This window comes from Ovis canadensis, chromosome 19 (assembly GCF_042477335.2).
Source record: "Ovis canadensis isolate MfBH-ARS-UI-01 breed Bighorn chromosome 19, ARS-UI_OviCan_v2, whole genome shotgun sequence".
Classification (NCBI taxonomy): Eukaryota; Metazoa; Chordata; class Mammalia; order Artiodactyla; family Bovidae; genus Ovis; species Ovis canadensis.
Window position 1 is genome coordinate 15,233,452 of NC_091263.1, and position 23,293 is coordinate 15,256,744.

The following is a 23,293-nucleotide window of genomic DNA, read 5'->3' on the forward strand; positions in this document are numbered from 1 at the left end:
CCAATGCAGAATTCTCTAAGCAATCTATGATTTAAGCATCAGAACAATGACATTCTTCAGGCAGAAAAGGTCTCAGCACTTTCTGTTCAGCTGCAGGGAGTGTGGTCCTCCTTGTTACTGGCGAGACTCTGGGAGCAAGTCTGTCCCTGTTCACAACCCGCCCTTTCAGAGTCCTGCAGTCAAGCATAAAGTTCTTGATAACTTCCCTATGGCTTCCCTGAGGAAATGGTTCGAAAAGCAGGCCTCCTCAGTTCTTGGGACTGTGGGGGTTATTTACATGATTATGGGTCGATTTATGATTATGCCACTTTGGTACATGTTTTATTCTCTCATGAACGATACTTTAAGGAATGCTGTAGGGTCCCCATTAACACACGATCAGGACTCCGTCTGTTGGATGACCCCATGATAGCCACAAGAATCTACCTGGTACAGAAGCAGGAAGATCTCCAGGGCCATTAAACAAAGAACAGGCCAGAGAAACAGAAAACACAGCCTCTCTGAACTTTTAGGTTTGGTGTAAGCCTGAAACTGTGGTTTGGCTCCTCCTTGCCCCTGTGGCAACTCTTCCTCTCGAAGGACCATCGCGCAGCGGGCACCTGCAGGGTGTACACAAACAGCGGGCTGAAAGGGACTGAGGAGAGGCTTGGGATTTGGGAGCTGGACAGATCTGGATTTTCATTTTTACTCAGGAGAGTGAGCCCGTTTCTCCACACAAAAGCACCACACCCACTCCTTCCCCTACCCCATCACAGAGCACTGTCATGTGCTAGGTGCTTCCTCCATTTGTTGTTTCATTCTAATTCTCCCACTAACCAAATAAGGTTGTCCTGGTTACACAGAAAAGCTCAGTAGGAAATTCCTTGTCCAAATTCATGCAAGTTGCAGGGCCCAGATTCCACACATCCAGATTCCACAGTCTGTGCTCTTGACTTCATTCCACAGGGTAATGGATGACAAGGACCAGCCTAACCTCACGCCAGAGGCATCACACTGCAAAACTGACCTGGTCAGCTTACCTGTGGTCCCCTCCTGCTGGGACCAGGAAGTGCACTCAGGTCACAAGCCCCGCCCACACACTGAGGAGCTGTCCGAGGTCCTGCCAAAGGAGGGCGAAAACTGAGCCTGAGCTCCAGCCTGGTCACTTCCCGCAGATGCTCAACAGAGATGGTGAGCTGCAAGAGGTGGGCTAGCAGTTCACTGTCAGCAAGGAGCACGAGGCCTGGCATGCGGCACGTGTGACCCAAACATTCGCTGGGAGGAACTGAACCTCCCACCTCCAAGCTGGAGAAGGAAGGGGGTGGCAGTGGCACTTGGGATGCAGACTGGACATCTTTATAGCCCCCGTTATCCAGAGACCTATCTCCATGGAGCAGGGGCCTTGAAGGAGCCTGCAATCTTCCTCTGATCAGGAAAAACAGCGATGCAGCACAGCCTGCCAGGGCCACCGGCCAGTCCAACAGAAGGGTGACAGGAATCGTCACGCCGGAAATGACACCTGGCTCTCCTCCAGACGTGATGTGGGAAAATTCAGACTTGGAAGGGCCCTTTTTAAGCTTCAGCAAAGAGACTGGGAAGGAGTAAAGACAGTCTATAAAAACATTTAGGGAACCTGGACTTCACACCTGAGTATTGCTTTTGTGAATTAAGCAAATGAAATAACAGCTGTAAAACTGCCTCACAAAGTTAAGAACAGTTTGAGACTGCACTGAATGGTTCCAGGGGCCCAGGAAGCTGGGGAGAGACGACAGGGCTTCTCTCAGGCTTCACTTTCTCACCTTCTGTATTGGGCACACAGGAGAGAAAGTGCTGAGTTCAAGTCACAGGTTTGGCCACGGGCAAGAACTATCCCTTATTCCAGCTGTGACCATGGGCAGGCCACCAGCTTCCTCACTGGGAAATAGTAATGAATACAGTGCCCACCCCCAGGCATACAGTGACCACCCCCCCCAACCCCCCCCCAGCCATGCCATAACCCCCCTAGCCATGCCGTGATCCCGACACGCTGTTGACTGTTCAGGGCAACTGTGAATGAAAAGGCCTGTTACACATGCAAGCTCAAGACAGGATTCTCTTTTTATTACCCAGGTTCTGGAGGGCCTTGGAGTCAAAAAAGAAAGCTATTATTCTAGTGAGCTATCTAGGACATCACAACACAAGCAGTCGCCACATGTTCTATGAGGAAGGCGACCTTCACAATGGTGACCAAGACTCCCAACCATCGCTCTTGAAGGCAGAGAGAGGTGAGAACAGAGGAAGACCCACAAGTGTCACAACAAAACCGTTTTTACTAAGTACTGAACTAGAGTACCCAACACACTTTTTGTGGACATCAACTGTTTCAAATTTTAAAATGGAATTGTGCATGCACATTATTTTAAAAGCTTAGACACATTTTGGAGAAAACGAACAAATCTAAGAAATCACTAAAATGCTCTGAAATCCAAATTCACACACTATCAGAACCACTACCTCAGTTGTGGGTGTTCTCTTTCTTCGGGGGACTGGAGCCTGTGTCACCACCAGGAGTCACAGACTGCTCTGTGTTAACACATGTAGCAGGTAAGCAGGCTTCTAAACAAGCCCTGTAGACAACATATCCTCCATTCACCTCACAAGTGCTCTATCTGCCCTCAGTGTGTTAGGCAGGAGCAAGTTGAACACACAAGGCAAGATGCCCAGGTAATAAGGGTCACCCTCACTGCTTCTGGTCAGGAGACATGGCCAGAACCAGGGTTTCCACGAGCGGCTCCCTCTTGCCAAGCGGGGTGATTCCCGAGCTGCTGCTCTGGCCTCCCCTGGGAAATGAGCCAGCCTGGATACAACTCCGTGCCCAGGCCTGGAGGGCTGCCACTGAGGTCTGGCTGAGGTGAGAACGGCGCGTGTGGGCTGACGTCAAGGGAGCTTTTCTGATGACAGCCCAACCCAGCCACTGTGGGCCCACCTGTGGGTCCTGGGAGACTGGGCTGCCTGAGAAGCCCATGAGGAGACCCAGGAAGCTGGTTAGAACAGACAATCGTGAGGGTTTATACCTATGGAAATCATCAAATTAACTTAAAAACAGTCGTGACACAGAAAAGAGTGTCAGGAAATGAAGAAACGCATGAGGCATCGTTTAGAAACCAAAGGGCACATGTTAGGGTGTTAGCCCCACAAACAAGGCTTGGCATCCCAAGAACTGCACATGTGCGAAGGAATCTCTCTTCCACGTGGACATTCTTCTTCTTCGTTTATGAAAGGAGTGGAAACCAGGGCTGACAAACATCTGACAACCCCTTGTAGACAAGGACCAGATGGATCTACCCTGTCTTCTATGATCAGGGCTTAGCCCGTAAGCAGAAGGCTGTAGAAAGTCTCAGACTACTCATACCATGCCAACAAAATTCTTCTAAAGACAGATCTACATGGTAAAAATACCATGAGGGTATGCTAATCCAAGTTAATGCCCAGTTTTAAAACAAAAAACATCAGACAGACAGTGTCATTTTCTTGGTCAGAACTGTTCCCATCTGCATATATGCAGACTAGTATTTTATGCTTAATACATTTCATCAAATGTGAGATTTCTATCACCTGAATAATAGACAAAAATAAGGACCATGTTCATCCCAAATCTGTACTTTGATAACTTACTAAATTTTGACAAAAGTTTAAGTGGAGGGGCATAGGAATAGCCTATCTGGAATTGTATCCACTGAACTTACAGCACTAAGTTCTAACGCTGACAGAACTGAGGTGCAGTCTGTTCTAATAACATACACTGAACCAAGAGTTGCCAGCCCTCAGCCGCTGCCACTTGATTTACAATGTGGCCATGAAAAGGCTCCCCGGAATGTTCCCGGTGTCACGGGTTCACTCCTCAGGGTACAGGCTGTCTCGGATTGAGGAGGGTCTAGAACTTCACACACCAAGCCCGAGAATGGGAGTCCCAGCAGGGGACAATGCTGGAATGCACCCCCTCTGGCTTCTTATAAACGCTGAGATCACAACACACAGAGAGTGCCCAGCTGACTATCTGGTGGAAAGGCTCTCCACCCCCTACTTCAGCAACTCTGTTTTATTTTTTTCATTTGTGGAGTGGTCTTTCTCTCACGCTCATCTGAAAAGGCACACGCAGAAAACACTGGAAAGTTTTACCACTGGGACATCACTGTGGAGAATTTTGTTACATAAGAGACACCACCTGCCTATTTCCTTGTTTGTCAATACAGAAAACACCTCATTTTAAATAGTATGTACAGAGAAGTGGCTGCCGTGTGCCCTCATGCACAGCCAGCTCGGGCTCATGGACAGAGAAGGGCTTCTGTTTAGAACAACCTGCACCTACAGACAGCAAACGCCGGGAGTCATGCACACACGACAGAGGGCTGGACATGAGGAAGTCGTATTTCACACCAGCGAGGGGGCACTGTTACAGAATGCTGACGGGACGGCTGTCACCACACTCGGACACAGGGGGTCTAGGAAGACGTCTGCTTCTCCTTCTTCTCCCGCCTTCAGGATTCCCAGTTGGCTCTGGGTCAGGCACTAAGCAACCTGGTGGCTTCTGGCCCAGTCAGGTCTCTTAGTAGTCTTTTTGAACCTTTGTATCCCTCTGGGAAGAGCTGAGTTCAAATGCTGGAAACCGTGATGCCTCTGGGGCCAGAATGTCAGAGAGGAAGTGAACAGTGCCAGCCATGCCTGCAACGAAAAACATGATCCATCATGAAAAACAATGGTGTGTGGTGGGGTCCCAAGCCAAGTGACCTTAATCACTGCCTTTACTGGAGCTGTAAGGATGTGGGGAAAGTTAGTGAGGACTTTAAAAATAAATTCACATAACAAATGGAAAATCCTTATATTAGCACATAGCAGGTTTTCTTCACTATCTTATTTTTAAATCTTGCATCTTGACACTTTATGGTGATTTCATAAAACTGCTAACAAAAAAGTTAAGGGCATTGCTATTGTGATATTCCAACATGTAAACTTCCTCTCAGAGTTTTTATGTTTTTATTTCAAATCTAAAGCTGCATTTTATATTTTCCTTAGGTTTTAAAAATACTAGTTAGAACAAACTTTATTTGCCTGGTTAAAATCCCCACCGCCAATCACTGCAGTAACTCAGCAGCCTACCCAAAGGAACCCTTGGTTGGAGGGAACTCCTGCAGAAAGGGTCCAAAGCGTTGAGGGCCCTGCCAGCCTCGTGGCCTCCACACAGCCACACACCATCTGACTAGAACCAAGTTATTGGTGTCTCTTGCCAGGCATTTGTCAGGCACAGGATCCAGAAGAATCTGAGAGCTTCCCAGCCTCTCGGCAGGGAACATTCAAAGATTTTCACTCACTGGGGCTTTGAATTTGCCATTTATAACCTTGAATTTATGAACCTGAATGAACTTCATTTACGGTTAAGGTTATATCTATTATTCTGTTATTTCTATACACACATAAACACACACAAACATATATAGGTTATTCTGTTATATCTGATAGAACTCATTTTTATGACGTGATGAAAATTTTTATCCTGAGAAACATTTTTTCATTATAAAATCTGTGAATACTAAAAGAGATCTTTTTTTGCAAAAGATAATGACAAATGCTCTAATTTTTGCTCACCTGTCTATTATATGATTAAACTATTATCAATAGCAGAAATAAAACATGGCATATCACTACAGACAATTCAAAATATCAAAATGATAATGAAGGGATACTACCAAAATTTTATGCACATAAATTTGACCCCACAGGTGAAATGGAGCAATATTTTAAAAATGCAAACTAATAAAACTCACTGAATATGAAATAGATAATTTACAGCCTGGTAAACTATTAAATTAAGTTCATAAATTTAAGACTCTTGAGAAAGAAATCTGTAGGCTAGGAAGGTTTTGTGGAAGAATGTTACCAAACATTTAAACCAGAATTCTTCTACCAATTAATATATAATCTATTACAGAAAACACAAAATATCAATTTAGTAGGCCAGTACTGCCCAGATAGCAAAACCAGACAGTGACAGTATAAAAATGGACAGCTACAGGCAAATATTCCTTATGACTATAGATGCAAAAACCATCAACAAAAGAGTAGCAAATACAATTCTGCAATACATAAAAAGCACTGTATACCATGGCCAAGTAAGGTTTATTCCAGAGATGTAAGATTGGCTTAACATTTGAAAATGAACCAATGTGATTCACAGTGCTAGGAGGCTGAAGAGAAAACTCACATGATTTGTACTTGACAAAACTCAACACCCATCTATTATTTGATTTTTTTATAAGTATCTATTATTAGATTTTTTTATAAGTATTCATTTATTCCTTCTGGAATTTACTTTGGAATTACTACAAAATGTAGCCCTAAAGTAATTAAAAAGTTGCCATCAATTTATCCCAACCGCATTTAACCTTTGCCCTTAGTTTCTGCAACTTATGTCGGAATATCTTAGTCTCTGCAGGCCTTCTGTTTGGTTTTCCTGAATTATATTCTATGCATTCTGCCTGCAGCAGACTCTCAATGTGTTCTCTGGTTTCTTTCACTGCTCTTGTTTTTCAGACTTTCTTACTATTTTTCCAAGTACTAATAGTTTTACTTACTAATACTTTTAAATTACTAATATTAATTATTTATGCTTCTTTATATGACTTAAATAATTAAATGTATCTAAATAACTAACCAAGTTTGCTGTGAATAGATCAATACAATATGCATGGTATTACAGGTGAAATGCAGAGGAAAAACTTATTATCTCTTCTATCACTACGCAGCAAACAGTCTATGCATATATACGTCACGAAAGATCTAAAAACACACGGAAGAAGTTCACAGGAGCACAAACAGGCAAGGTAAAGAGACTCAGTACAGTTCTCAGCAAGGAGTAACTTTGCTCCTGGTATCTGCCAGCTCTGCACTGATCACTAAGTGAGATCAACTGTGGCGGCGCACAGAGCCAGGAGGACCAAACGCACGCACTCAGAGACTTGAGCCTGGAGTTTCCTTCACCCTTACCTTCAAAGAGAGAATAGGGTCTGTCAGGAATTCGGCAGCCATGTGCTCCATAATCTAGACACCACTCTGCAAACTAGGAAGAAAGACATTTAAGAGTGGGGTTTCACTTGGTGGAAATGGAACTCACAAGACACTGTAGTGAATTCACAAAGAATCAAAGGCCCAGGTGCCCAGGCAACAGAGTGGCCAGCAGTGTGGGCCTGGAGGGACTTAGCACCTCTTCTAAGGAGGTGAGACCTGGCAAGTCCTATCACCTGTCTAGGCCTGTTTCCTTATCTGTCAGTGAGGATTTACCTAGGAAGGTTGTTGGGAAGACTGAAGTAGAAAGCACACAGTTCACAACCTTCTATCTCTTCCAGGCATTGCCCTCCACCCTGGCAGGCACTCTGTGCAGATGAAAACCCCCGCATGCTGAGCCCTGTTGCTGAATATTCAGCTCGCCCCTCTCTCCCCTCCTTTCCCCACTGAGCCCCTGGGCCTCCCACTGCTCACCCTATTCCTCTCGAAAACTCATCCCTTAGCTTTCTCAGCAACTCCTCTGAGCTCTCTGACACTTCCTTCTGAAACTTCTTCAATGGATTTTTGTGACAATAAAACTCATGCTGCTTTCTACCCTCCAAACCCTCACACACTTCTAGCTCTTTTGATGCACTATCTATCTGGTTTTCTTAGTCAGACATCAGGGAGATACTCATACATTTCTGTCTTCTCCACATTAAAAAAAAAAAAAAATCTACCAAATTCTGTGGGCTCAACATCCTAAGTGTTTCTAAATCTCTCTTTAGTATCATAGCCAATATCCTTGGTTTGTAACTCTACATTTCTGCTTTTTAAAAAATATTAAGTGACTTAGTTGCTTGGCTGCATTGGGTCTCAGCTGCAGCACTAAGGTACACAAACTCTACAGTTGAGGTGCTCAGGCTCCAGAGCACACTGGCTCAGTAGCTGCAGCAAGCCAGCTTAGTTGCTCTGAATGTGGGATATGGGATCTTAGTTTCCTGACCAGGGATCAAACCCACATCCCCTGAATTGGAAGGCAGTTTCTTAGCCAATGGACCACCAGGGAAGCCGCAACATTTCCTGCATTAATTATTAAACAACAATTTGGAGAAACCCAGATGGTTTACCTCTGCCTCAACCACCCACTGCAGCCATGGTGATCCTTCTGAGAGAGAATACTGAACGTGAATCACAAACACTAATGAAGCTCCTCCTGACAGATGAGGACTCACGTGGCTGGTGGGGAGACCCACAGGTGCAGGGACCACAGGGCTTGGGCTCCTGCATCACTGGATCTAGGCTGGGGTCCAGGCCCTCTTAAGTGTGAGAGCTTTTAAGTACTCACAAGCTCCCAGTGAGTCTAAAGTGTAACCAAGGTTGAGATCTACTGACTAGGGGAAGGACTAGCTTTCTTTGGCCTCTGCCCTTCTGACTTCATCCCTCACCCCGCACCCTCTAACACTGGGCACTTGGGGTGTCAGACTGCCCTGTGCTGTGCCTGCCTCCATGGTTCTGCAGGAGCTCTTCTCCTAAGGGAGAGACACCCCCTCTTCATGCCATGCTTTCCCGGCCCACCTGAAAAGCTCTACATCTTTAGAAAACTAACTATGCATTCCTCCTTGTGAAGTCTTCCCCAGTCCCCACAACTTCTTGCCCATCTGCCACCGTGACTGCTGTCACCCGAAGCTGACCCTCATGTCTCTGCTCCAGCCAACGGAACGTCATGGCCCCAGGGTGCTCACCCCTCCAGCTCCCTCTGCGGGCAGTTCTGCTCCCATCCCCCACCCCTGCAAAGTTTCCAGCTCTCCTTTGGGCCTCAGTTTACATGACACTCCTGGGCCAGCACCTGCCCTCGATGCCCTCACAAGACCCTGTGTGCACGGCCTTTGTGAGTGTGGGTACCACGGCTCTATTCCACCTGGTTTAAGAAAAGCCTTCAGAATAGTAATAAATATAAAAAATAAGCCACTCTGAACGCCCCCATCTACCCATGGTCTTGTACATTTTGGTGTGTTTTCTTCCAATCTTTTTTTCCAGTGTCTTCGTAACTATTTTGTGACGTGTATAGCAAACATTTACCGAGTCTTGCTTTGTGCATTCATTTTCAAACACCGGATGCCTGTTTATTAGTCTCCACTTGGGGCCAGGCGCTGTGCCGGCTCATGGTCGAGGGCGTGGCACAGCAAGAGCAAGCGGAGCTCCCCGCAGTGAGCAGCAGCTCCATCACTTGGGGTCGAGACCTCAGAGGTCCCCTCCACCAGGTGGATTTCAGAGGAATCCCAGGCCTGCTGTGCCCCACGGAGAGCACGGGTGGGGGAAGCAGCAGTGTGGAGCACAGGGCAAGGCAAGAGGAGGCATGCGAGGGCTGAGGCACACGGGCCCTCCAGTGTGGGGGCATGGGTTCTGTGCGTGGAGCAGTGTGAAACCACTGGAGGACTTTAAGCAAGGGCACTTACTGATGATCTGCCCATTATCACAATTAATTTTTCTTGGAACAAATTTAGGAGGCGGATAGTATTTTTCCAGTTGAGGCTTAAAGAAGGTACGTCCCAAAGTCATGAGGCTAATAAAGGCACAGGAAGGCACACTTAACAGGTTGTGGGACTGCAGAGGGCATTTCCACTCCCCAGTCCCACTGCACAGAGGACCCCTGAGGAAGAGGGCCAGCAGGGACACGGCTGCGTAGAAGAAACTGCAGAGCTGGGCAAAGCATGTCTGAAACCAGAGAGCTGTTCTGGGCTTTGTGTGCTCTGGAGGGCTCAAAAGCTATCTGAATGGACATGCTCTTACCTTGCAAGCTCGGTAGAGGTACTTTTTATCCTGTGTGATGCGGTAGAGGGAAAGGAAGGCGTAGCCATTCCCAGCGGTCCCATGGCAGATCCCATAGCCCTTTCGCAGCAGACCTCGCTGCCAAATCACGTCGCTGCACTCCACTGCGTCCTTTAGGTACTTCTCCTCCTTAAAAACCTGAGAAATGGAAAATAAAGCAGTGCTAAACTGGTGTCTTAGGTAACAAACAGCACAACACCTCCCCTTTCTGCTGAAAAAGTGTCCTGCCCTTAGGACACCTGAAGTGACCCGAGGTGAACTGAGCCCCGCGGCAGCAGCACCGCACCAGGCAGTCTGCAGTCCCCTCCCCTCCAGGTGGCTTAGGGGAGTCCCAAGACACTCCTCTCCCCCACCCTCCTTCCAGTGCGCAGTGTTTCAAAAGCAGTTCAAAGGTTAAAATATTATGAGGAAACTGACAAGATCTCTTTGGTACAATGGTCTGTCATACACAAACTGTTCTGTACTTCCTGGGACTTACAGGCTGCAGCTCTGAAACTACTACTCGTGTAGAAGGCATTGGAAGATTCCATAACGCCCTGCCATCCACATCAAGAACATTCCATACCCTAGGTCAGCCATATACCCAACGCACCCGACAAGCTGGCATATAAACTGTCGCAAAGAAACCTGCACAGAGCATCTTCAGCCCCTCGGCGGAGGAAGCACCACCTTGACGCAGTGGTTTCCAGGGACAGAGACAAACACACTCAGGAGAGATGACCCCGGCAGGGCAGGAGGACGCTTTCACCATTCCCACTTCCCTTCACCCTGCTCTTTCTCCTCTCACTGCATTTGTTTTCCTTCCCAGTCCTCTCCTCAGAATCTGTTATTTTATTAATAGCAATCTCTGCTGCTGAGCTCATTCCATTCTAGTGCAAACAAGTTTTAGACCATGGGTTTGAAGCAAAAGGTCACTGGAGAAGAGTTCTCTTGGGTGGCCAAAAGGATCTTCCCTGTGACCTCCTAGGCATCCAACTGAGGAGGCTCTGAGGAGCAGGAGAAACAGCAGCTGAAAGGGGATCAGCATCTGGGGGTCTGGCTGCTCACCATTCAAAAGCCAATAAGCAGGCCAGGTTGGTGGAAAGAAAATTTGCTTTATTTCAGATGCTGGCAACTGGCGTAGGGGGAGGTGGCGGACATATGTCCAAAGACCGACTCCGCCCTCAACACCACCAAGCAGGAGGTGAGAGCTTTTACAAACAGAGTGGGGTTGGAGGAGATTACATGCAGAAACAGCACAGTCATCTCCAACAGTCATCTTCAACTGGTCATCAGTGTTCTGACCGGCATCATCTTGGTTGTTATGGATACAGTTAATCTTCAGTTCTGTGGTGCACTTGTTCCCATTTCCTTGAAGTCAGTTCTCAGAACTGTGGCAGCTCAAGTCCTGGATAGTCTGGTAATCATGTAGATAGCTTCTGAAAGGTGGCTAAACAATGAAAGACGCAGGGATTCTTGGCCTCTGGAGGAGAAGAATTCGATCCGGGGCAGAAACGAGGTCTGATTGCTCAGAGCTTTTGTGTAATAATGTGAAAGTGAAACTGGTCAGTCGGGTTCGACTCTTTGTGACCCCAAGGACTGTAGCCCACCAGGCTCCTCTGTCCATGGGATTTTCCAGGTAAGAGTACTGGAGTGGGTTGCCATTTCCTTCTCCAGGGGATCTTCCCACCCATGGATAGGACCTGGGTCTCCTGCTTTGTAAGCAGACGCTTTACCATCTGAGCCACCAGGGTAGAACTGGTGTAATAAAGTTTTATTAAAGTATAAAAAAGGTAGAGAAAGCTTCCAACAGACATCAGAAGGGGGCAGAAAGAGTGACCCTCCCTAGTGTTAGCAAGGGAGTTATATACTTTTTAATTAGTTATTACAATGAATCAGAACAATGTTTGGAGGTTGTAAAGACCTCCAAACCCATAATTTACAGACCCATAATTTACAGACCCACTCCATAATTTACATTATTAATCCTAATAACAGGATTAGCCAGAAGGTTTTCAGGAAGGAGAAACTGTCCTCAACCAGGATACACTGTTGTCAGTACAGAGTTCAGTTCAGTTAAGTCCTTCAGTCATGTCTGATTCTTTGCGACTCCATGAATCGCAAAACACCAGGCCTCCCTGTCCATCACCAACTCCCGGAGTTCACTCAAACTCATGTCCATCATGTCGGTGATACCATCCAGCAATCTCATCTTCTGTAGTCCCCTTCTCCTCCTGCCCCCAATCCCTCCCAGCATTAGAGTCTTTTCCAATGAGTCAAATCTTTGCATGAGGTGGCCAAAGTATTGGAGTTTCAGCTTTAGCATCAGTCCCTCCAATGAACACCCAGGACTGATCTCCCTTAGGATGGACTGGTTGGACCTCCTTGCAGTCCAAGGGACTCTCAAGAGTCTCCTCCAATACCACAGTTCAAAACCATCAATTCTTCAGCACTCAGCTTTCTTCACAGTTCAACTCTCACATCCATACATGACTACTGGAAAAACCACAGCCTTGACTAGACGGACCTTTGTTGGCAAAGTAATGTCTCTGCTTTTGAATATGCTATCTAGGTTTGTCATAACTTTCCTTCCAAGGAGTAAGCATCTTTTAATTTCATGGCTACAATCACCATCTGCAGTGATTTTGGAGCCCCCAAAACAAAAGTCTGACACTGTTTCCCCATCTATTTCCCATGAAGTGATGGGACCAGATGCCATGATCTTCGTTTTCTGAATGTTGAGCTTTAAGCCAATTTTTTCACTCTCCTCTTTAGCTGTCATCAAGAGGCTTTTTAGATTCTGCCATAAAGATGGTGTCATCTGCATATCTGAGGTTATCGATATTTCTCCCGGCAATCTTGATTCCAGCTTGTGCTTCTTCCAGCCCAGCTTTTCTCATGATGTACTCTGCATGTAAGTTAAATAAGCAGGGACAATATACAGCCTTGACGCACTCCTTTTCCTATTTGGAACCAGTCTGTTGTTCCATGTCCAGTTCTAACTGTTGCTTCCTGACCTGCATACAGGTTTCTCAAGAGGCACGTCAGGTGGTCTGGTATTCCCATCTCTTGAAGAATTTTCCACAGTTTATTGTGATACAACAGTCAAAAGCTTGGCATAGTCAATAAAGCAGAAATAGATGATTTTCTGGAACTCTCTTGCTTTCTCGATGATCCAGTGGATGTTGACAATTTGATCTCTGGTTCCTCTGCCTTTTCTAAAATCAGCTTGAATATCTGGAAGTTCATGATTCATGAACTGCTGAAGCCTGGCTTGGAGAATTTTGAGCATTACTTTACTAGAGTGTGAGATGAGTGCAATTGTGTGGTAGTTTGAGCATTCTTTGGCATTGCCTTTCTTTGGGATTGGAATGAAAAATGACCTTTTCCAGTCCTGTGGCCACTGCTGAGTTTTCCAAATTTGCTGGCATATTGAGTGCAGCACTTTCACAGCATCATCTTTCAGGATTTGAAATAGCTCAAGTGGAATTCCATCACCTCCACTAGCTATGTTCGTAGTGATGCTTTCTAAGGCCCACTTGACTTCACATTCCAGGATGTCTGGCTCTAGGTGAGTGATCACACCATCGTGATTATCTGGGTCGTGAAGCTCTTTTTTGTACAGTTCTCTTGTGTATTCTTGCCACCTCTTAATATCTGTGCCCGAGGACAGGGGAGGCACCCGAGAGGAGCAACCCCATGTCCAAGGAGTGGTGGCTGCACGGGCGCAAGAGGGCCGAGAGGAGCTACTCCACATTTAAGGTCAGGAGGGCTGGCTGTGCGGAGATATCCCTCATCCAAGATAAGAAGCAGTGGCTGCACTTTGCTGGAGCAGCCGTGAAGAGATATCCCACGTCCAAGGTAAGAGAAACCCAAGTAAGATGGTAGGTGTTGCAAGAGGGCATCAGAGAGCAGACACATGGAAACCATAATCACAGAAAACTAGCCAATCTGATCACACGGACCACAGCCTTGTCTAACTCAGTGAAACTAAGGCATGCCATGTGGGGCCACCCAGGACAGGCAGGTCATGGTGGAGAGGTCTGACAGAATGTGGTCCACTGGAGAAGGGAATGGCAAACCACTTCAGTATTCTTGCCTTGAGAACCCCATGAACAGTATGAAAAGGCAAAATGATAGCATATTGAAAAAGGAACTTCGCAGGTCGGTAGGTGCCCAATATGCTACTGGAGATCAGTGGAGAAATAACTCCAGAAAGAATGAAGGGATGGGGCCAAAGCAGAAACAATACCCAGTTGTGGATGTGACTGGTGATAGAAGCAAGGTCCGATGCTGTAAAGAGTGATATTGCATAAGAACCTGGAATGTCAGGTCCATGAATCAAGGCAAATTGGAAGTGGTCTAACAGGCGATGGTAAGAGTGAATGTTGACATTCTAGGAATCAGTGAACTAAAATGGACTGGAATGGGTGAATTTAACTCTGATGACCATTATATCTACTACTGTGGGCAGGAATCCCTTAGAGGAAATGGAGTAGTCATCATGGTCAACAAGAGTCCAAAATGCAGTACTTGGATGCAATCTCAAAAATGACAGAATGATCTCTGTTCGTTTCCAAGGCAAACCATTCAACATCACGGTAATCCAAGTCTATGCCCCAACCAGTAACGCTGAAGAAGCTGAAGTTGAACGGTTCTATGAAGACCTATGAGACCTTCTGGAACTAACACCTAAGAAAGATATCCTTTTCATTATAGGACACTGGAATGCAAAAGTAGGAAGTCAAGAAACATCTGGAGTAACAATCCAATTTGGCTTTGGAGTACAGAATGAAGCAGGGCAAAGGTTAATAGAGTTCTCCTAAGAGAACGCACTGGTCACAGCAAACACCCTCTTCCAACAACACAAGAGAAGACTCTACACATGGACATCACCAGATGGTCAGCACCAAAATTAGACTGATTATATTCTCTGCAGCCAAAGATGGAGAAGCTCTATACAGTCAGCAAAAATGAGACCGGGAGCTAACTGTGGCTCAGATCATGAACTCCTTACTGCCAAATTCAGACTGAAATGGAAGAAAGGAAAGAAAACCACTAGACCATTCAGGTATGACCTCAATCAAATCCCTTATGATTATACAGTGGAAGTGAGAAATAGATTTAAGGGCCTAGATCTGATAGACAGAGTGCCTGATGAACTATGGACAGAGGTTCGTGACATTGTACAGGAGACAGGGATCAAGACCATTCCCATGGAAAAGAAAAGCAAAAAAGCAAAATGGCTGTCTGAGGAGGCATTACAAACAACTGTGAAAAGAAGAGAGGCAAAAAGCAAAGGATAAATGGAAAGATATAAGCATCTGATGCAGAGTTCCAAAGAATAGCAAGGAGAGATAAGAAAGCCTTCCTCAGCGATCAAATCAAATAAATAGAGGAAAACAACAGAATGGGAAAGACTAGAGATCTCTTCAAGAGAGATACCAAGGGAACATATCATGCAAAGATGGGCTCGATAAAGGACAGAAATGGTATGGACCTAACAGAAGCAGAAGATATTAAGAAGAAGTGGCAAGAATACACAGGAGAACTGTACAAAAAAGAGCTTCTCAATCCAGATAATCACGATGGTGTGATCACTCACCTACAGCCAGACATCCTAGAATGTGAAGTCAAGTGGGCCTTTGAAAGCATCACAGGAACAAAGCTAGTGGAGGTGATGGAATTCCGGTTGGGTAGCTCAGAGGTTAAAGCGTCTGCCTCCAATGCGGGAGACCCGGGTTTGATCCCTGGGTCGGGAAGATCCCCTGGAGAAGGAAATGGTAACCCACTCCAGTATTCTTGCCTGGAGAATCCCATGGACGGAGGAGCCTGGTAGTCCACAGGGTCGCAAAGAGTCGGACATGACTGAGCGACGTCACTCACTCACTCACAGAGCACAGAGTTTAAACTGAGTTGTTTGTTGTGTAATCATCAGTTTGAGGCTTAAAGATAAAAACGTTTTATGTGACTAAGACTAAGGAATGTAGAGGGAAAAAAAAGGTTTCTCCTTTCCTCCTCCTTGAGAATTCCAGACCCCATCTCCTCCTTGAGAACCCCAGATCCCTCTCTCCTGGGGACCCCCAGACTTATCAGCCTGCCTAGTAATTGACTCTCTCACTTCTCCTCCTGGTTTTTCAGTATCTATAAGACAGCTCACAGGATATGGCCCAGATTATGTATGGCCCGTGCGAAAGAAGCAAAGGTCCCTTACTGTGTTTAATGAGCACGTTCTTATCATTTAGTCTCTTCAGACTGTTTCCCTTCGTTTGCACATTTCTCACTTCTCTGATTAAACTTACTCCTTGACTAAAGTTTTCCACAGACAAAAGGCAGGCACAGGACATGATGGCGTGGGGGACCAGAACCATAGGGTCCTGCTCTGTTTCAAAGGGAGACTGTTTCAGAGGCTATGTCATGAAATCACAGAGAGTAAGCCCAGTCCTGAAGGAAAGCTATGGCTCCTTCATCCTTTCCAGTGGTCTCCAGCTGGTGCAGTCAGGCAGAGCCCCTGCTCCCCTGCTTAGGCTGAAGCTGCTGGGGGTGCGCTGCGTACACGGCGCTTTCCCTTCCTCCCTCGGCACCGGGCACACAGCCACCACACCCACCACCATCAGAGGCTCATGCTCCAAGTGAGAAGCGACTTTTCATAGTGGGACATTTGGAAATTTAATAAACACGGACAAAAGCCCCCAGATTTAATCACAGATTTTATCTTTTCTACATTGTAGCCATTATAACTTGGCCAGAAAAATCTATTTACTGATCGACATTACCTCTCTCAAATGCTAAATTTCCCTGGAAGTGTCATGACAGAAAGTCTGAAGAGACATGCAATGCAGAGGGCAACATAAGGGATCTGGAGTCAGAAGACACTGGTTAGATTCCCTCTCCCACAGCTACTGACTGTATAACTTGGGGTAAGTCATCGTAACTTCTCTGAGCCTGTTGGCTTAACAAAATGGACTGATGCTGAGATGACCAAATGTTGAAAATAAAGGCATGGAATTGGGGCAGTCATTAAAAATCTTTAAGGATAAAAAAGAAACTATACTCCACATCAGAGAATGCTTTGGAAATCTCAGAGAAACCAGTCAGAATGGCCATGATTGAAAAATCCACACAAATAAATGCTGGAGAGAATGTGAAGAACAGGCAACCCTCTTGCACTGCTAGTGGGAATGTAAATGGATACAGCCACTGTGAAAGACAGTATGGAGATTCCTTCAAACATTAGGAATAAAACTGCCAACTACCCAGCAAGACCACTTCTAGACATATACCCTAAGGAAACAAAAACTGAAAAAGACACATGTACCCAAATTTATAATAGCTAAGACACGGATATCCATCGACAGATGAATGGATAAAGCAGCCGAGGTACATATGGACTGGAATACTACTCAGCCATAAAAGGAACGCATATGAGTCAGTTCTAATGAGGTGGATGATCCTAGAGCCTATTACACAGAGCAAAGTCAGTCAGAGAAGAGAAACACAAACACTGAATATTAATGCATATATATGGAATCTAGAAAGATGGTACTGATGCACCTATTTGCTGGGCAGCAACGGTGACACAGACATAGAGAACAGACTTGCAGACATAGGCAGTGAGGTGGAAGGCGTGGGTGAGACGAATGGGGACAACAGCTTGGAAGCATATACACTAACGAATGTAAAACAGACAGCCAGTGGGAATCTGCTGTGTGACTCAGGGAACTCAAACCCAGGCTCTGTGACAACCCAGAGGGCTGGGACGGGGTGGGAGGTGGGGAGGAGGGGATGTATGTATACTAAGGCTGGCTGATGACACAATACTGTAAAGGAATTATCCTGCAATTAAAAATAAATACATTTAAAAGAAGAACAGAAAAAAATCAGAAAGAGGAAGATAAAAGAGTGGCTTTGATCACACTAGAAAAATAATTATTATTTTGTTCAGAATATGCTTCTTATAATTTAGGAAAACAGTTTTACAAAAATATTTATTTGCTAGCTTTCTCCATCTGATCACTTTTCTGTTACGAGTCAAAATGTCAATTAAAGTTGTTATGATAGAAAAAAAAAAAGACAGATATTCAGAAATTGATAAAACACCAATAGGTGAAATTAAAAATTTACTGGTAAGACTTAATACAGAAGAAATTATTAGTGAAGATGAAGCTAAATAAATAGAAATTATACAATCTGAATTACAGAAAAAAATTAAAAACAAAAGTCTTAGGGACCTACTAAAAATTAAAGGCCTAACATTTACCAAGTGTCATGAAAGGCATACAATTACAAGTCAAAAACCCAAAGGCTCTCAAGCAGGATAAATACAGATATACATAGGTACCTGATAAAATACTGAAAACCAAAAAGTAAAAGGATATGTCAAGAGCTTCCAGAGAAAACACATACTTGTAAGAAAAATATACTACTACTAAAAAAAAGAATGACTAACATCTTAGAAACAGTTTAGGCCGGAAGACTGTGGAGCAGTATCTTTAAAGAACTGAAAGGGAAAAAAGAACTGTTAGCATAGACATTCAGCAAAAATATCTTCAAAGAATGAAGGTGGAATTTACAAGAGCCTGGAAGCAACCTAAATATCCACTGATGGATAAATAAATGAAGTTGTGGTACATATACACAACGCAATATTGCTCTGAAATAGTACAAGACTGAAATAATGCCATTTGCAACAATATGAGTGGACCTAGAGATTAACATACTAAGTGAAGTAAGCCAAGTAACATATGATATCACTTATGTGTGGAATCTGAAAAAATTATATGTGTGTGTGTGTGTGTGTGTGTGTATAAAATCTGAATTGCTTTGCTGTAACTATTGCTATATACTATTGCTTTGTGAAGCTAACAATGACATTGTAAATCAGCTATGTTGGTGTTCAGTAGCCAAGTCATGTCTGACTCTCTGCAACCCCATGAACTGCAGCGTGCCAGGCTTCCCTGTCCTTTGCTATCTCCCAGAGTTTGCTCAAACTCACGTCCATCAAGCCAGTGATGCCATCCAACCATCTTATACTCTATCGCCCCCTTCTCTGCTCGCCCTCATTCTTTCCCAGCATCAGGGACTTTTCCAGCGAACTGGCTCTTCACATCAGGTGGCCAAAGTACTGGAGCTTCAGCTTCAGCATCAGTCCTTCAATGAATATTCCAAGTTGATTTCCTTTAGGATTGATGGTTGGATCTCACTGAAATCCAAGGGACTCTCTCAAGAGTCTTCTCCAACACCAGAGTTCAAAATCATCAATTGTTCAGCACTCAGCCTTCTTTATGGTCCAACTCTCATATCCACACATGACTACTGGAAAAAACATAGCTTTTGACTATACATAATTTGTCAGTAAGGTGGCTCAGAGAGTAAAGCATCTGCCTACAATGCGGGAGACACGGGTTCGACCCCTGGGTTGGGAAGATCTTCTGGAGAAGGAAATGGCAACCTACCCCAGTACTCTTGCCTGGAAAATCCCACGGACAGAGAAGCATGGTAGGCACCTACAGTCCATGGGGTCACAAAGAGTTGGACACGACTGAGCAGCTTCACTCACTCACTCACTCAATTTGTCAGTCAAGTGATGTTTCTGCTTTTTAATATGTTGTGTAGGTTTGTCACAGCTTTTCTTCCATGGAGCAAGTCTTTCATGGCTGCAGTCACTGTCTGCAGTGACTCTGGAGCCCAAGAAAATAAAGTCTGTCACTGTTTCATTATTTCCCTATTTATTTGCCAAGAAGTGATGGGACTGGACGCCATGATCTTGGTTTTTTTTTTTTTTTTTTTTGAATGCTAAGTTTTAAGCTAGCTTTTTCACTCTCCTCTTTCACTTTCATCAAGAAGCTCTTTAGTTCCTCTTCACTTTCTGCCACTAGAGTGGTATCATCTGCATATCTGAGTTTATTGATATTTCTCCCAGCAATCTTGATTCCAGCTTGGGCTTCATCCAGCCCGGCATTACACATGATGTACTCTCCATATAAATTACATAAGCAGGGTGACAAAGGAGCCTTGATGTACTCCTTTCCCAATTTGGAACCAGTCTGTTGTTCCATGTTCGGTTCTAATTGTTGCTTCTTGACCTGCATACAGGTTTTTCAGGAGGCAGGTCAGGTAGTCTGGTATTCCCATCTCTTTAAGAATTTTCCAGTTTGTTTTGATCCACATAGTCAAAGGCTTTAGCGTAGTCAACAAAGCAGATCTTTTTTTGGAATACCCTTGCTTTTTCTATGATCCAGCAGATGTTGGCAATTAGTTCTGGTTCCTCTGCCTTTTCTAAATTCAGCTTGTGCATCTTAAAGTTCTCAATTCATGTACTCCTGAAGCCTAGCTTGGAAGAGTTTGAGGATTACCTTATAGCATGTGAAATGAGTACAACTGTGCAGTAATTTTAATATTCTTTGGCCTTGCCTTTCACTGGGATTGGAATAGAAACTGACCTTTTCTAGTCCTGTAGCCACTGCTGAGTTTTCCAAATTTGCTGGCATATTGAGTGCAGTACTTTCACAGCATCATCTTTTAGGATCTGAAATAGCTCAGCAGGAATTTTATCACCTCCACTAGCTTTGTTTGTAGTAATGCTCCTAAGACCCACTTGACTTTGCACTCCAGGATGTCTGGCTATCAGTGAGTGATCACAGGATCGTGGTTATCTGGGTCATTAAGATCTTTTTTGTGTAGTTCTGTGTATTCTTGCCACTTCTTCTTAATCTCTTCTGCTTCTGTTAGGTCCTTATTGTTTCTTTATTCTTTTATTGTGCCCACCTTTGCATGAAATGTTCCCTTGGAATCTCTGATTTCTTGAAGAGATCTCTAGTCTTTCCCATTCTATTGTTTTCCTCTATTTCATCGCAATGATCACTGAGGAAGGCTTTCTTATCTCTCCTTGCTATTCTCTAGAACTCTGCATTCAGTTGGGTGTATCTTTTCCTTTCTCCTTTGCCTTCTGCTTTTCTTCTTTTCTCAGCTATTTGCAAGGCCTCCTCAGACAACCACTCTGTCTTGCTGTTGTATTTCTTTTCTTGAGGATGGTTTTGGTCACTACCCCCTATACAACGCTATAAACCTCCATCCATAGTTCTTCAGGCATTCTGTCTACCAGACCTAATCCCTTGAATCTATTCATCACCTACACTGCATAATCAAAAGGGATTTGATTTAGGTCATACCTGAATGGCCTCATGGTTTTCCTTACTTTCTTGCATTTTGCAATAAGGAGCTGATGGTCTGGCCCATAGTCAGCTCCAGGTCTTATTTTTGCAGACTGTGTAGAGCTTCTCCACCTTTGGCTGCAAAGAATATAATCAATCTCATTTTGGTACTGATGATGGCCACATGTACAGTCGTCTCTTGTATTGTTGGAAGAGGGTGTTTGCTATGACCAGTGTGTTCTCTTGGCAAAACTGTGAGCCTCTGCCTTCTTCATTTTGTACTCCAAGGCCACACCTGCCTGTTACTCCAGGCTATCTTTTGACTTCCAACTTTTGCATTCTAGTCCACTATGATGAAAAGGACATCTTTTTTTTGGTGTTAGTTCTAGAAGGCCTTGTAGGTCTTCAGAGAATCATTCCAAGTTCAGCTTCTTCAGCATTAGTGGTTGGGGCACAGATTTGGATTACTGCAATGTTGAATGGTTTGCCTTGGTAATGAACTGAGTTCATTCTGTTGTTTTTGAGATTACACCCAAGGGCTGCATTTCAGACTCTTTTGTTGAATATGATGGCTACTCCATTTCTGCTAAGGGATTCTCGCCCACAGTAGTAGATACAATGGTCATCTGAATCAAATTTGGCCATTCCTGTCCATTTTAATTCACTGATTCCTAAAATGTCAGCGTTCACTCTTGCCATCTCTGGTTTGACCACATCCAATTTATCTTGATTCACGGACCTAACATTCCAGGTTCCTATGCAATACTGTTCCTTACACATCTTACTTTACTTTCACCACCAGACACATCCACAACCGGGTGTCGTTTCTGCTTTGGCTCACTCTCTTCAATCTTTGTGGAGCTATTTCTCTGCTCTTGCCCTGTAGTATACTGGACACTTACTGACCTAGGAGGCTCATCTTTCAGTGTTGTATCTTTTTGCCTTTTCATGCTATTCAACTATACTCCAATTAAAAAAAAAAACAACAACAACAACGAGAGTGAACAGAACGTGCCAGTGGTTCCAGAGCCCTCTGAGATCACACTGTTTCATGTCTAATCCTCTGCAGAGTGAATCTAACTCTTCGGAGCCACTGGGCTAGAACATACGCTCTCCCTCCCTCAGACCTGGTCACTGAGACCTTGCTCCTCTCTCTCCTCTGTAGAACCCTGCTGCAGATTTCAAGGTATGAAATAAAATCCAGATTTTTTTAATACCTTGTGAATTTTTCCATTGAGCTATAACATTCTGATATTACTCCCTTTTCCAAGGGAAAATTGGGTTGACTTTTTTCTTTTATGGTTTAATACATGACTATATGGAACAGCTTGTGGGGTGCAAATCATTATGTCTTATTGCCATGGTGTTTATCATTCCCTCATAAACAATGAATAACAATGTCTGCTCCAAGGAAATGAAGGCTTTTCCCTCTCTTCTTAAAGCTTTCATCTTTCCTTTTTCATCTTTCATATATTTCCTTTATCTTCTTCAAAATGGTTTCAACTATTAAAATCAAAGCCTTTAAGGAAAATACGAAAAAAGGAAAAAATATAAGCTCATATTCAGTGAAGCTGGATTGGTGACAGAGTTTCGACTTGCCAAGAAACAAACATGACACAAAGTTAATAAAACTACTTCACTTTTTTTTTTAAATTCTCACAAGCAGAAGTGAAGTTTCAGGTGATTCATTTACTAAGACCTCTTCCAGAAATAATAACTTTATTAACTTACAGTATTTCACCAGTTAATTAAAAAAATAATTCCTAAGAGGCATTTTCATTGTAAGCCTTGGAGAGATGGAATCCCATGACAATAATAATATAAAAAAGCAACTTCAGTTTTTTTCTTTCTTTTTTTTAACATCTTCCACTTAGCAGCCAATTTGATGGGGTGGAAGAATTGAGTTTTCCTAAGTATACAGCAGTATTCATCTCCATCACTGCTTTTGCTTATTGTTGTGCATGCTCAGTCGTTAACTCATGTCCGACTCTTTGCAACCCCATGGACTGTAGCCCACTAGGTTCTTCTGTCCATGGGATTCTTCAGGCAAGAATACTGGAGTGGGTTGCTATTTCCTTCTCCAGGGATCTTCCTGACCCAGGGATCGAACCCACATCTCCTGCAACCTCTGAATTTGCAAGCAGATTCTTTACCACTGAGTCTTATTGTTCGGCATTCTTAAAGTGGTAGGAAATTTCTGGATCAGTTATTACAAAATCCCTGTTCTCTGCAGTTTTTGGAATAATAAAGAAATGTCCGCAGAATTGATTTAAATGCTCATGATAAGGAGAGCATTCTTCACAAATCACCACAAGATGTAGAAGGAAGACTGA

At 44.2% G+C, this 23,293-nt stretch overlaps 1 protein-coding gene across 1 annotated transcript in view; it reads right to left on the reverse strand.

Moving 5' to 3' along the window:
* Window positions 1-2,058: 2,058 nt before the first annotated feature.
* LANCL2 (LanC like glutathione S-transferase 2) overlaps window positions 2,059-23,293 on the reverse strand; it is an 83,981-nt gene continuing 62,746 nt past the window's right edge. The window contains exons 7-9 of the mRNA XM_069561165.1: window positions 9,790-9,966; window positions 7,000-7,072; window positions 2,059-4,680 (exon numbers count right to left, since the gene is read on the reverse strand). Coding sequence (XP_069417266.1) covers window positions 4,565-4,680; window positions 7,000-7,072; window positions 9,790-9,966 — 366 coding nt within the window. The 3' untranslated portion in view covers window positions 2,059-4,564. The remainder of the gene's footprint in view (window positions 4,681-6,999; window positions 7,073-9,789; window positions 9,967-23,293) is intronic.